General features: G+C 31.0%; 1 protein-coding gene across 1 annotated transcript; it reads right to left on the minus strand.

Moving 5' to 3' along the window:
* Positions 1-986: 986 nt before the first annotated feature.
* On the minus strand, positions 987-3,070 carry LOC139896949 (F-box/FBD/LRR-repeat protein At1g13570-like). Its single transcript, XM_071879579.1, has 5 exons — positions 2,935-3,070; positions 1,850-2,455; positions 1,668-1,775; positions 1,407-1,559; positions 987-1,321 (listed from the first exon to the last, which is right to left on the minus strand). Exons 2-5 carry the CDS (start codon positions 2,438-2,440, stop codon positions 995-997), a joined length of 1,179 nt encoding a protein of 392 aa, XP_071735680.1. The 5' UTR covers positions 2,441-2,455; positions 2,935-3,070; the 3' UTR covers positions 987-994.
* Positions 3,071-14,891: the final 11,821 nt, after the last annotated feature.

The following is a 14,891-nucleotide window of genomic DNA, read 5'->3' on the forward strand; positions in this document are numbered from 1 at the left end:
GTTGTAGACATAAGGTTGACCAAATTCACACAAAGGAGAGATGAGTTCAAACTAGTAATCAAGATATACTTGTTGTAGACACAAGGTTGACCAAATTCACACAAAAGGAGGATGAGTTCAAACTAGTTATCAAGATATCCATGGAGGTTTATTTGAGCTACTGGCCGGCGACACTCGAGGGACGAAAATACATAATGAACCAAAACCCACACCTAGCGTTTTGTAGCTGAAAATAGGAGTTGAAGATGGTAATCCAGTTGCACGTGTAATAAGGTTAACATGGAATCAAGATCAGAGGATACGAATAACACTTTAACATCTAAAGGTGTCTTCAATCCTTTAACTGGTGGTACCTCGACCGTTTGCAAGGGGACTATTCTTGATTAAAGTGCAAATTTTAGGGCTATTTTTGCTATTCTTGATTAAAAAAAAGGGATGATGCATGATGTTTTTGACAAACTTCAGGGACTATCCTAGAAGTTTTGTCTAAAATTATGGAAAAGTTTACCTGAGATGAATTGGATCATGCCACAGAAGAACGGAAAACTTCGAAGCTAGCAGGCTAACTTATATTTCCTTAAATGGCCAAAATGGGGACAATGCGAACAAACTCTGCAAGTTTTTAAAGCAATCAAAAGTGTAGCTGCCTCTAACATGTGCTTAGGAGGTCAACTTCTTACAATAAGTAAGACTTTGTCTTTCAAGCATACATAGATTTCTAGTTTGTTACACATATTCAACTAATTGCTTTACTTTAGAGTTCTTTGTAGGCCTATGTTAAAAACTGCATTCCTAAGCACCCATAAAAAGATCAATCAGCGTGTACAAAATATAGATTCAACTAGGATGGTTTAATTCAAAAGGAAGATTCGGATTTATAACATCATCCGACATAAAAACACCTAATCTAGACATGTACTCCACATAATAGTCCACATAAAAGCACTGTGATTTGACAATCCTTAATATCAAGAAAGACAATTATTACCTAGCATCACCAAAATCTTAGCACACGTGAACAATGTTTTCGGCATTCAATAATTAATTTTGCAGAAGGTGATGCACGGGGCAGATAATTCATATCTCTAAGAATCTTCAGTTCTCCGCCAATAGAAACTTTGTCCTTGAGCTCAATTCGTGCTATCTTTAGTACAGGCGACTTAGCCAACATAAGTTTCAAAAATTCCATCTCGGACACATAGTTACTAAAACTTACTATTTCAAAATGCTTAAGATGATCTAATGTCAAACTCAGGTCGTCTTGGAGATCATCAAACTTAATGGAACTTTCCTGAACTGGCAGCTTCTCATTATCATACATCTAATTCAAAAAAACATGCATGGTTAAATGTCATTAAAACTGTATCTAAAGAACCAATATCGTAAGCAATACAATTATTATATACCAGAAAACAAAGTTGCTCTAGGTTTGGTGAGCTCCTGATTATGCAAAGGGCGGAAGAAATTACATCTTGTTCCCTTAGGCACACATCCAGATAAACATATTTAAGGTGAAGCGAAGTCGGAAGCTTATTTGGCATGCCACCTGCAGCCAAGAACTTTAATGGGGAAAAAAAAAAAAAAAAAAAAAAAAAAAAAAAAAAAAACGATTATTAGCAATCACAATACACTTGTATGAGATGTATAGAATCTTTAACCAGAATCACCTTTATGTAATACTTTGAGCTAACTAAAGTATGAATTAAAGGCACACACTGGAAAAGCTTTGCAAACTTAAAGGAGTTTTCTTCTACATATTCTTCTTCATAATCAAACTGCATCAATAAACATAAATTAAAAATCATATCTTCGAGTGAATGAGCTTCTTACAAGGTTATATGCACATTACCAAAGCGATTTTCTCAAGTAGTGGGCAATTCAAGAGGAAATGTTGAAACTCTTTAGCAGAGATCTGAACGTTTTCAAAGAACACACTCCTCAACTTATTGAATCCATTAAATGTCACTGGAGGTTCAAAATTACAATGTCTTAGGCCTATAGATTCTAATCCTTGCAAGGAAAAGAACGAAGTGGGTAGTTTGTAGAAGGTATTTGAAGTCATAATGATCAAATCTTTCACACTAGTTCTCCTTGAAACATAAAGTAAGAACTGGTCAAACGCGTTTAAAATGCCCAATTTGTGGACAGCAAGATCGAACTTAAGTATCGTTGGACCACTATGTATTAACAAAACATGGAAAACTGCGTTGATAAACTTAGAAATATCGAAAGTTTGGCCAATTCCGCCAGAGTATATCGCTCGAACCAACTTATAATCAAATACAAGTTTGGGCATAGTCATCCAGCAATACCTCCATTTCTTTGACAATACACTCGTTCTCAAAGCATCTCGGATTGGCATACGAGTTAAAATAGTATCAATTATGTTTTCAGGAAGGTAGCTGATTCTATCTGAACTTCGGCACTGAGTTTTCATCATATATACTCCACAAATCTGCAACACATAATGTAAATCACCAACACCAAAAGTAGTAAGAAGAGCATTCAAAATGGAGGTAATAAATCTATATTAAAAAAAAAAAACTCACATAATTAGAAAACACAAACATATTTTTAAACTTGCAGTGATTTTAAAGATAAATAACACATTTCTTTCAACTTTACAAAGTATAAACGATGACAAATTAGAGAAATTTACTGAGACCAAACGTACTGTTCACTTCAAAATGGATCAAAAATAAATTTTTATCAGATTTAGGGCTGTAAAATTAGATTCGAATACGATATTTTTAAATTCAGATAAAACTATTGTGTAGCTGTTTCTTAATCAAATCTATAGATGGATAAACGAAATAAATAAAAAAACTTGAATCGGATCAATATTTAATCCGCATTACATTGAAGAGTAGAGTTAATTTAATTAGTAGGTACATGTCAGCTTTTTTTACAATAAAAGAACGAAGTATGAATTACCTCTACGATTTTGATTGATTTAGGGCTCCATTATCATCATCGTGCTAAAGTTTGAACTGAAGTGTAGAGACCGGCCAACCTAACACAAGTGATAAACCAGCAGTAATATACTTAGGGGCAAATTTTATACGGCAAAAGATTCTAAGGCTAGTGACTTTTTTTTCCGAAACTTTTACTTAAAAATTTAGATTCATTTCTAATTTGAGATCTGTAAATTTACAAATAGTTTCACGAAGAAATTTCGATCACATATGTATTTTTAAATTTCGCTATAACCTAGCAGATTGATCCGGAGCTCAAATCGAGCACGGTTTCGGTGAAGGGTGAACATAAGATCAAACTCTATGAATTTGTTGTTGATTATCAGTTCTGATGATGTACGCAACTTCCTTTGATGTTATGATTCACCAACCTGAATTCAATTTGTTGAGAGAATCATCCTTGATCGATTTTGTATATATATATTTTTTCCAATGTAGGCTATATACCCCCAAAAAGCTAATGTAGGTCACATACTTTCAAAAAGTGTATCGATATAAACAAAGGGGAACATGTTTAGCCGGTAACATGTTACCTTTTGTTTACATCTATATACTTTTTGAAAGTACGTGACCTACATTAGTATTTTTTTTTTTTTTTGTATATAGCTTACATTAGAACAAATATATATATATATATATATATATATATATATATATATATATATATATATAGTGATAGGATCAAGAGGGAAATAACCAATCGGAGAGAAGCGAGAGGAAGCAATTTTTTTTTTCGTTTTTTGAAAAAACTTTGTTCACGAACATTATAGATTGGATGAAAATATGAACATTTAATAAAGACACTTTGTGATAAATGTTTTTATTTTTGCGGGAAAACGCTCAAAGAAGTAATATTTAACAATTATCGTGTTTTTCGAGCGTATGTTGAGGTTTTAGATATTAGGATTTAGGTATTAGGGTATAGATATTAGGGTTTATAGGGCTTAGATATTAGGGTTTAGAAATTTAGGGTTTAGTGTAACGACCATGTATTTTCCAACGTTTATTTATTAATAATTATTATTAATACGTGTGATTAAACGAATGTATGTCATTACATTTGCATGTTGCCATGAATGCCCGAACTTGACTTTAATTGCCCGAAACGTCTTTGTGACACACGAAACTTCACGAATAATATTTTTAGAGTATTATTTACATTCATGATTAGTTTTATTAATCATTTTAATTAACTAAGGTTGTTGGTTAATTACTTGGGCTTTAAATGGATTAATTTGTTAATTAAGTGAACTTGAGCTTTTGTAGTGAAATGGACTTATGACTTTGGGCTTGTAAGCCCACCCTACCTTTTAAGTGGACTTAGTTAGCCCACTCTTGCATATAAGTATCAAATTTGTTGGTAACTAGTTAGTTAACTTGTTTAGGAATCTAGTTAACTTGTCATTCCCATGTAAACACACCAAGTAACCAACTTTTGAAGCTTTACTTGCAAGTGACCACAAGACTTATCCCTCCCCCCCTTGGGAAGCTGCTGACCGTGGCCTTTAGCACTCCATATGGGGTGTTTTGGTTTTCATTTTCTCACTACTTCATTCTTGTATTCTCTCATTCAAACACACACTTGATTTTCTCTCAACTTTTTCCTCTCTTTTTCTCTCTAGTTCTTGTAAGTAACTTGACTTTTTCTCTTCCTTTCTTCTTGCTAAAACTGAATTCAAACATCACATAATCATCATCATCTTTTGTTACTTGTTGTTGTTAGTTTGTTACATGTAATTGTTAGTTGTTCATTACTAGTTACAAGATCAAACTTACTAGTTTGATTCTTCATAATATCTTGTATTTATCAAGAACACTCAAGAACATAACTTACTAGTTATGATTCTACATATACTTTCTTAAAAGATTGCAAGTTCATGTGTTGATTAAATTCATATTTGAAGTTCATGAAGTAAACTTTAAAGTTTACTTTCTAAAGATCAAACTTTGGTTTGAATCTTTAAAGTATGAACAACCATGAATAATTTACTTGTTTACTTAGTTTACTTCTTCTTGCACTTTACTTTCATGTAATTAGTTTAAATGGTCAAGTACTACAAGTTAGTTTTGATCTCATTAATCTTGAACTAAAAGTTAACCTTGAAGGTTCAAGAACACACAAATAAGTTTTCTTTAAATATAACTTTGTATACTTATGCTTGATCTAGACTTTTGAGTCTTGGATCTTCAAGATCTAACTAAGAACTATGTTCTACATCTTAAGATCTTGATTAGTTAGCTTATTTTCAAGTTTAGAGTTCAATATTTCTATTATTGTTCATGTAAGTGTCAAACCTAAGACTTTGATGTAACTTTGGTTCATCAAACTACATGCAACTCTTAAGTGAGTTGTGCTTCATGTCTTAGACTTGCACTAGGGTTATTGATAATGCTAAAAACGAACATATATTTCATAGCATTATTCCTCAAGAAAGACAAGCTTTTAGTTGCAATTGTTCTATTTACAAGTGATATTCGTTTAAATAATAAAAGGTGAACACAAAAGACAGATTCGACGAATTGAAGACGCAAACGACCAAAAAGCTCAAAAGTACAAAAGACAATCAAAGAGGTTCCAATTATTGATAAGAAACGTCTCGAAATTACAAGAGTACAAGATTCAAAACGCAAAGTACAAGATATTAAATTGTACGCAAGGACGTTCGAAAATCCGGAACCGGGACCAGAGTCAACTCTCAACGCTCGACGCAACGGACTAAAAATTACAAGTCAACTATGCACATGAATATAATATAATATATAAATAATTCTTAAAAATTATATATATATTATATTAATATTTAAAACCGTCGGCAGACTAAGATCCAATTTGGAGTGAGCTGTATTTTGCAAAAAATGCCGCGAGTCGCGGAGCCCCAAATTATGAAACTCCCTATAAAAGCAAACGAATTCTGATCGCAAAAACCAACATATATCCATCTCTCTCAATATATACGTAAATATATTTATAATTTATATTTTAATTTTAATTTTAATTATAATCCTAATAATAAGGGTATGTTAGCGAATGTTGTAAGGGTGTAAGTCGAAATTCTGTCCGTGTAACGCTACGCTATTTTTAATCATTGTAAGTTATGTTCAACCTTTTTAATTTAATGTCTCGTAGCTAAGTTATTATTATGCTTATTTAAAACGAAGTAATCATGATGTTGGGCTAATTATTAAAATTGGGTAATTGGGCTTTGTACCATAATTGTGGTTTGGACAAAAGAACGACACTTGTGGAAATTAGACTATGGGCTATTAATGGGCTTTATATTTGTTTAACTAAATGATAGTTTGTTAATGTTAATATAAAGATTTACAATTGGGCGTCCCTATAAATTACCATATACACTCGATCGGACACGATGGGCGGGGTATTTATATGTACGAATAATCGTTCATTTAACCGGACACGGGAATGGATTAATAGCCACTAGAATAATTAAAACAGGGGTGAAATTATGTACAAGGACACTTGGTATAATTGATAACAAAATATTAAAACCTTGGGTTACACTCAGTCGACATCCTGGTGTAATTATTAAACAAAGTATTAAAATCTTGTTACAGTTTAAGTCCCCAATTAGTTGGAATATTTAACTTCGGGTATAAGGATAATTTGACGAGGACACTCGCACTTTATATTTATGACTGATGGACTGTTATGGACAAAAACCAGATGGACATATTAAATAATCCAGGACAAAGGACAATTAACCCATGGGCATAAAACTAAAATCAACACGTCAAACATCATGATTACGGAAGTATAAATAAGCATAATTCTTTTATTTCATATTCAATTTCCTTTATTTTATATTTAATTGCACTTCTAATTATAGCACTTTTATTTATTGTTATTGTATTTAATTGCACTTTTAATTATCGTACTTTTTAATTATCGCAAGTTTATTTTATCGCACTTTTATTATTCGCAATTTCATTATCGTTATTTACGTTACGCTTTAATTTAAGTCTTGTATTTATTTTTAATATTTTACATTTGGTTTTAACTGCGACTAAAGTTTTAAAATCGACAAACCGGTCATTAAAGGTAAAAACCCCCCTTTATAATAATAATATTACTTATATATATATTTGTATTTTTATAAAAGTAAACTAATATAGCGTTAAGCTTTGTTTAAAGATTTTCCCTGTGGAACGAACCGGACTTACTAAAAACTACACTACTGTACGATTAGGTACACTGCCTATAAGTGTTGTAGCAAGGTTTAAGTATATCCATTCTCTAAATAAATAAATATCTTGTGTAAAATTGTATCGTATTTAATAGTATTTTATGCTAAAATTTAATAGCTATTTTATATACACCTCGCATAACTATCAAGTATTTTTGGCGCCGCTGCCGGGGAACTCTTAAACGCCGGAAGCGCAACGCTAATATAAAAAAAAAAATATTTTAGTTTACTTTTATTAAAATTCGTTTTAATAAAAATACGTTTTAATTATTCGAAAATATAAAAAGAAAAACAAAAATATAAGTATTTTTAAGATTTTGTTAAATATTTAAGTTTCATAAAGTTTCTTTATTTTTATATAAGTTTTATTTAAGTATTTTGTTTTTATTTAAAACATAAAAAAAAACGAAAAAAATAAAATAAAATATATATATAAATCTAGTTTTACGATTTTTATTTATAAAATTATAAAGTAGTTCTATTTTTATTTTAAGTTTTTAAATATAAGTTTTTATTATATAAATATTTAGATTTTAAAACAGAAAAATATAAAACAGAAAATAAAAAAAAATAAATAAAAAAAACGTCAAATTTCAAAACTGTACCAGAGTTGAATTTTGGAACCTCGCGACTCGCGGGGTTTGCTGCTTGGAATACCGCAACTCGCGGAGACACTCTGACACACGTGACAGAACCCTAATTTCACATTAATTACGGATTTTATTATTATTATTATTAATAAACCCTAATTAGTTTAATTATTATAATTAGTTTAAGTTTTTTTAAATTAAATTGTATTTTAAATTTTAATTAGTTTTAATTAAAATATAAAATTAATAGTTTTAATAAATAATTAATATAAAAATAATATTTTTATAAAAATTGTACTTTTTACAACTTTTTGTATATTTTTATATTTTGTCCCTTTTTAATCGTTTTAGCGTAATATTTGTATTTTTAGCTCATATTTAGTTTTAAACTTAGTTTTTGCCATAGTTATTTTTACTTCTAGATTTTTAGGCTTTGCCGTAGAATTCCTTAAGTGCTTTTTCTTTAGACTAAGATTTAGGTGCTTTAGAATTTTGCGACGCCTTTTTAAGTTTTAGTTTCTTTTTAAGATATTTCCATTTGGGATTTAGTTTTTCCTGTAAGCTTTAATATTTTTAGACGACTTTTACCTATGTATCAATTATCATTCCAATTAGTAATCTCAATTTGCGATTATAATTTTAAGTTAGTTATAGTAATAAGGTTAGGTTAGTCAAGTGTTTTTAAGTTTTATAAGTTTCTTTTATTTTTCCGTCACCTTTTATTTTTCAACCATTTTTCTTTTTCGACCTTTTTCGACGAACTCTTTTTCTTTCTTATTTCTCGCTATTCTAGTTTTAGGACATAGATTTTTATTCTACTTCTTATCTAAATTTCTTAAAATTACGAAAATTTATTTTAAGTGGTTAAATTAATAGACATCAAAATTTTCTGGTTCGTAGTAATAGTTGGATTTGTACGTGGACCGGGTTATTGGAGCCAAACAGTCCTCAATTATATTGAGACCAAAAGAATCCTGCCCCTCTGCTGCATCTTTTGGCTATTCGAAACGTGGGTAAAATCAGAAAAGTCTATTGATTGGATAACTTATTATAATTTTTCTTTCCTTTTAAAAACTAATAGGATATTCAGTGAATGCACCGAGCAAGACGTTCACCACCTTTTGTACGTTCACCACCTGTAACTAGATCAAGACATTTAGCAAATATTACTGCCGTTGATTTTTCTTTAGAATCGTCATCCAGTCGACCAAGTACTCCAGTTCAAATTTCCGATAATCCATTTTTTGAACCCGACCTCACAATTGAGAATCCGGAGAATATTCAGGAACGATTCGTAGATCCTGAACCATTAAATTTTCCTCTGGAACCACCAATCATTCAAATAGAGATTGTTGAGGAACGAACCATTAAATCAGAATCCTCTAGTGATTCCGATTCAACAAATTCAATTATGGAGAATCTGGAACCTTTAAGTATGGAAGACCGAATGAGAGCTAAACGCACTGGCCAAGGTCACGCAATTACTCATCCAGACATTAATGCGCCAGATTATGAAATCAAAGGACAAATTCTACACATGGTGACTAATCAATGCCAATTTAGTGGTGCGCCGAAGGAAGATCCAAATGAACATTTACGTACCTTTAATAGGATCTGCACACTATTTAAAATCCGAGAAGTGGAGGATGAACAGATATATCTCATGTTATTTCCCTGGACTTTAAAGGGAGAAGCCAAAGATTGGTTGGAATCGTTACCTGAAGGGGCGATTGATACATGGGACGTATTAGTTGAAAAATTTCTTAAACAATTCTTTCCTACATCTAAAGCCGTAAGACTTCAAGGAGAAATTGTTACGTTCACACAGAAACCAAATGAAACTCTATATGAGGCGTGGACAAGACTTGGAAAGTTGTTGAGAGGATGTCCGCAACATGGTTTAGACACCTGTCAAATAGTACAAATATTCTACCAAGGATGCGACATCACTACAAGGAAAGACATAGATATAGCAGCTGGTGGTTCTATTATGAAGAAAACCGAAACTGATGCTTACAACATTATTGATAACACTGCTTCACACTCACATGAGTGGCACCAAGAAAAAGATATCGTTAGATCATCTAAAGCAGCTAGAGCCGATTCTAGCCATGACTTAGATTCCATTTCCGCAAAGATAGATGCTGTCGAGAGACGAATGGAAAAGATGACTAAAGATATTCACTCAATACGAATTAGTTGTGAGCAGTGTGGAGGACCACATTTGACAAAAGATTGTCTCAGTATTGAATTAACAATGGAACAAAGATAGAATATTTCATACATAAACCAAAGGCCTGGAAATAATTATCAGAATAATTATCAACCGCCAAGACCGATTTACAATCAAAACCAGAATTATAACAGAAATATTCCATACAACAACCAACAAGGTCCTAGCAATCAACAAGTATCCAATAATACTTACAATCAGCAAAGACCTAATTTTCAAAACAAACCACCACAACAAACCGATGATAAAAAGCCGGATTTAGAAGATATGATGACGAAGCTAGTTGAAACTCAAACGCAGTTTTTCACATCTCAGAAACAAACTAATGAACAAAATGCTCAAGCATTTAGAAATCAACAAGCTTCTATTCAAAATCTGGAACAAGAAGTAAGTAACCTAGTAAGGTTAATAGGTGAAAGAAAACCGGGAAGTCTACCTAGTGATACAAATGCTAATCCCCGAAATAAAACAGCTAAAGCCATTACCACAAGAAGTGGTACAACACTTAAGCCACCTGAAATACCTGTAACTTCTGATGAAGCTATTCCTACTCCACAAGAACCACAACCTAATCAAGATAAGGAAAAAGAACCGGTAGTTAAAAAGGTTAATGAAGATAACACAGTTAAGGCTAAACCTTATGTTAAACCATACCAACCACCACTTCCTTACCCGAGTAAAATGAAGAAAGAGAAACTTGAAGCCGAGCAATCCAAATTCTTGGATATGTTTAAACAGATAAATGTAAATCTTCCTTTCATTGATGAGATTTCAGGAATGCCTAGATATGCTAAATTCTTGGAAGATCTAATCTCAAATAGAAAGAAAATGGAAGAACTCTCGGCTGTTACCATGAATGCTAATTGTTCAGCAGTGCTATTGAATAAGATACCAGAAAAACTATCTGATCCAGGAAGTTTCACGATTCCATGTTTTCTGGGTAGTCTTAGTTCAATAGAAGCATTGGTAGACTTAGGTGCTAGTATAAATCTAATGCCGTATTCACTATACGCTAAACTAGACCTTGGAGAATTGAAACCAACAAGAATAAGCATACAACTAGCCGATAGATCAATAAAATATCCTAGAGGGATAATGGAGAACATGCTAGTTAAAGTTGGTACTTTAGTATTTCCAGTAGATTTTGTTGTTCTGGACATGGAAGAAGATTCTCAAGTTCCTCTCATATTAGGAAGACCATTCTTAAACACGGCTAAAGCAATGATAGACGTGTTCGGTAAGAAACTGACCCTAAGTATAGAGGACGAGAGTGTTACCTTTTCAGTTGATAGAGCAATGCAACAACCGCAATCTGCAGATGATACATGTTATTATATTCAAACTATAGATGCACATGCAGAATTATTAGAAGAATTTCCAGAATTACAAGGAACAGGAGAATGTTCTTTAGGAGAAGGTAATGAACCAATTGATGAAGCTGAAATGTTAGCTACACTTATAGCTAATGGATATGAACCAACAACAGAAGAAATTCAAATGCTAAAAGAAGAAGACAGATATCGATATAAATCATCGATAGAAGAACCTCCGAAATTAGAGTTAAAGCCACTTCCAAACCATTTGGAATACGCTTATTTACATGGTGAATCTGAATTACCTGTAATAATATCGTCTTCTCTTACTGAAAATGAGAAATCACAACTCATTTCTGTGTTGAAAGCTCATAAACCAGCCATTGCATGGAAGATTCATGATATTAAAGGAATAAGTCCTTCGTATTTGTGACGACCCGGAAATTTCCGACCAAATTTAAACTTAACCTTTATATGTTTCTGACACGATAAGCAGAATTTGTAATGTTGAATCTCAAAAAGTTTGGAACTACATTCATGTAATCAATTACCCTTTGACCGTGTTCGACGATTCACGAACAATTATGTGTATATAGATATGTATATATAATATATAATATTAACTGAAAACATTAACAAAGTATTAGATATATGATACTTTACATAAACATATTTGTTTCGATATATTTATCGACAGAATTAAGAGATAATATCAAATGATTGAATTATCAGATACATTATGATATGATTACGGGCCTATGTTATGAGGTCCACTGTGATTTAAGAAATCTATTTTTTTGACAACTCATTACTTAACCAGTATGATAAAGATAACGATATTTATATTTTATTTTATTAAATATATATATATATATATATATATATATATAACGATTTAAATTAATATTATATATATATTTTATACGCGTATTATACGTACATAGTTTTATACTTTTACTATACTTTAACTTTACCTTTACTTTACTTTTACTTTACTTTAACTTTAATAATTCATACTTTAATAATTCACTTTAATAATTCATACTTTAATAATTCACTTTAATAATTCATACTTTAATAATTCACTTTAATAATTCATACTTTAATAATTCACTTTAATAATTCATACTTTAATAATTCACTTTAATAATTCAAAAATCTATTATAAATAGAATTCAATAGGTTTTATTATTTCATAGAAACTTGAAAATATATTTCTCTAAACTCTCTTCAATCGAATTACATATATATATATATTTACTTAGTATTATTTCAAGATATTATTAGTATACATAAAATACTACGACGGAGTTATATTCAGACGATTTCAAAATAAGTTTTCAAACGGGATAGAGCTAAGGAAATTATGGGTTATAGCTAAGGAGGTTATGGGTATTGTTCGAGGGTATTGCTCGTGAGGTCAACCTAACGTTTATCATTTTCGTTGCGTCTACGTACTTTCCTGCAATATTGAATCACAATATTGATACGTGAGCATTCATATCTTATTTTTTATATATTCATAGTGTATCCCTGACTAGTGCTCGAGTATATATGATTATGCATGTTTGTATGCTTAGTTTCGTCGTTAAATAGTTTATGATAAATCACGAATTTGATACATATGCTACTGAGATAAGGTATATGATATGCATGTCGTTAAAAAGCTAAAGAAAAATTAATAACTTTTCATTTAGAAATCGTGTAGGTTCGATGAACGGATTAAAAGATATAGCCAACTGAATTATTATTAATTTTAATATTATTATTAAAACTATTATTATAATTGTTATCAGTTGATGTTATTACTAAAATTATCTTTATTACTAAAAATTAATATTTTTATTGAAACTATCATTTTATTATTTGTATCATTATTATTATCATCAATATTATTTAATCAAATAAATATGCGTACAAAGATATTTTTACCACACGTAATATAATTACATTAATAATACATACCACTATATTTTTATGATATCAAGTGAATTTTATAAATTTTATTACTTGAGATATATAAAAGTATATTTTTATCATATATGAATTTAAATATAAATTTTTATTTATTAATAAATGACTTGTATTATTTAGTATAATAAGATCTGATAAATATATTTAAATATATAAAACGACTATATATAAGTTATATAATAAACATGTATAGATTTTGGAAGTCATTTTGGGTCAAGTTGACTTTTGTTGACTTTTGCATGTCGGTCTCGAGCATTAGGATTGTGATACACTACGACTTGACCTAAATTGTTAGACAGATATTGACCAACATATAAATATATATACTTAATATAGGTTCGTGAATCCGAGACAAACCATGCACTTGTTCAGTTCCGTCATATACATAATTGCTACGAAATACAGTATTGTGAGTTTCATTTGCTCCCTTTTTAATTGCTTTTGCAATATATATTTTTGGGCTGAGAATACATGCGCTGTTTTATAAATGTTTTACGAAATAGGCACAAGTACTAAAACTAATTCTATGTGAGTTTAAACCAGAAATATACCCTTAGCTTGGTAACATTAAACTACTTGTCTATGTACGATAGGCGCGAATCCTAAAGATAGATCTATTGGGTCTGACAAACCCCATCCTGACTATGGGATGCTTTAGTACTTCGAGGTTATTTTAAACACACCTGATCTGGTGTACTTCAGAGGGTAAAACATGAACGTTAAAGCTTGTTATCGGGTGCCTACAACTTATAGAATACTTTTATACACTTGCGAGTGTACGGATATTTATAGAAACTGAAATCTTGTGGTCTATTACTATTACGGAAATGATGGATTATGATAAACTAATGAACTCACCAACCTTTTGGTTGACACTTTAAAGCATGTGCATTAGCTCATTTTAAGGATATTACTTGGAGTCATTCAAGACATACTTTGAAAGACGTTGCATTCGAGTCGTTGAGTTCATCAAGATTAATATTAAGTCAATTATAGTTGGATGTAATATGAAATGGTATGCATGCCGTCAATTTTTGATGTAAAGAAAGTTTGTCTTTTAAAAACGAATGCAATGTTTGTAAAACGTATCATATAGAGGTCAAATACCTCGCGATGTAATCAACTATTGTGAATCGTTTATAATGTATATGAACGGGTTCTTTCAGTATTGCACACATAAAATCCTTTTGGAAGAAGGTCATAAAACGTATGTGCAACGCCAACGAAGACTAAATCCTAATATGCAAGATGTAGTTAAGAAAGAGATTATTAAACTGCTAGATGCAGGTCTAATTTATCCTATCTCTGATAGTCCATGGGTAAGCCCAGTTCAATGCGTGCCTAAGAAGGGTGGCATGACTGTCATTACAAATGAAAAAATGAGCTTATTCCTACTAGGACTTTAACAGGATGGCGTGTGTGTATTGATTATAGAAAATTAAATGACGCCACCAGAAAAGATCACTTTCCCTTACCTTTCATAGATCAAATGTTGGAAAGGTTAGCCGGAAATAGTTACTATTATTTTCTAGATGGATTTTCCGGATATTTTCAAATTCCAATAGCACCCGAAGATCAAGAGAAAACCACATTCAAGTGCC

Source organism: Rutidosis leptorrhynchoides, chromosome 3 (genome assembly GCF_046630445.1).
Source record: "Rutidosis leptorrhynchoides isolate AG116_Rl617_1_P2 chromosome 3, CSIRO_AGI_Rlap_v1, whole genome shotgun sequence".
NCBI classification, from domain to species: Eukaryota; Viridiplantae; Streptophyta; class Magnoliopsida; order Asterales; family Asteraceae; genus Rutidosis; species Rutidosis leptorrhynchoides.

Coding starts and splice junctions, on each gene's coding strand:
- LOC139896949 (XM_071879579.1), bottom strand. CDS start 2,440: ATGATGAAAACTCAGTGCCGAAGTTCAGATAGAATCAGCTACCTTCCT. Junction 1,560..1,667: donor GCTCAAAGTATTACATAAAG/GTGATTCTGGTT, acceptor TCCCCATTAAAG/TTCTTGGCTGCAGGTGGCAT. Junction 1,322..1,406: donor TAGAGCAACTTTGTTTTCTG/GTATATAATAAT, acceptor TTTTTGAATTAG/ATGTATGATAATGAGAAGCT.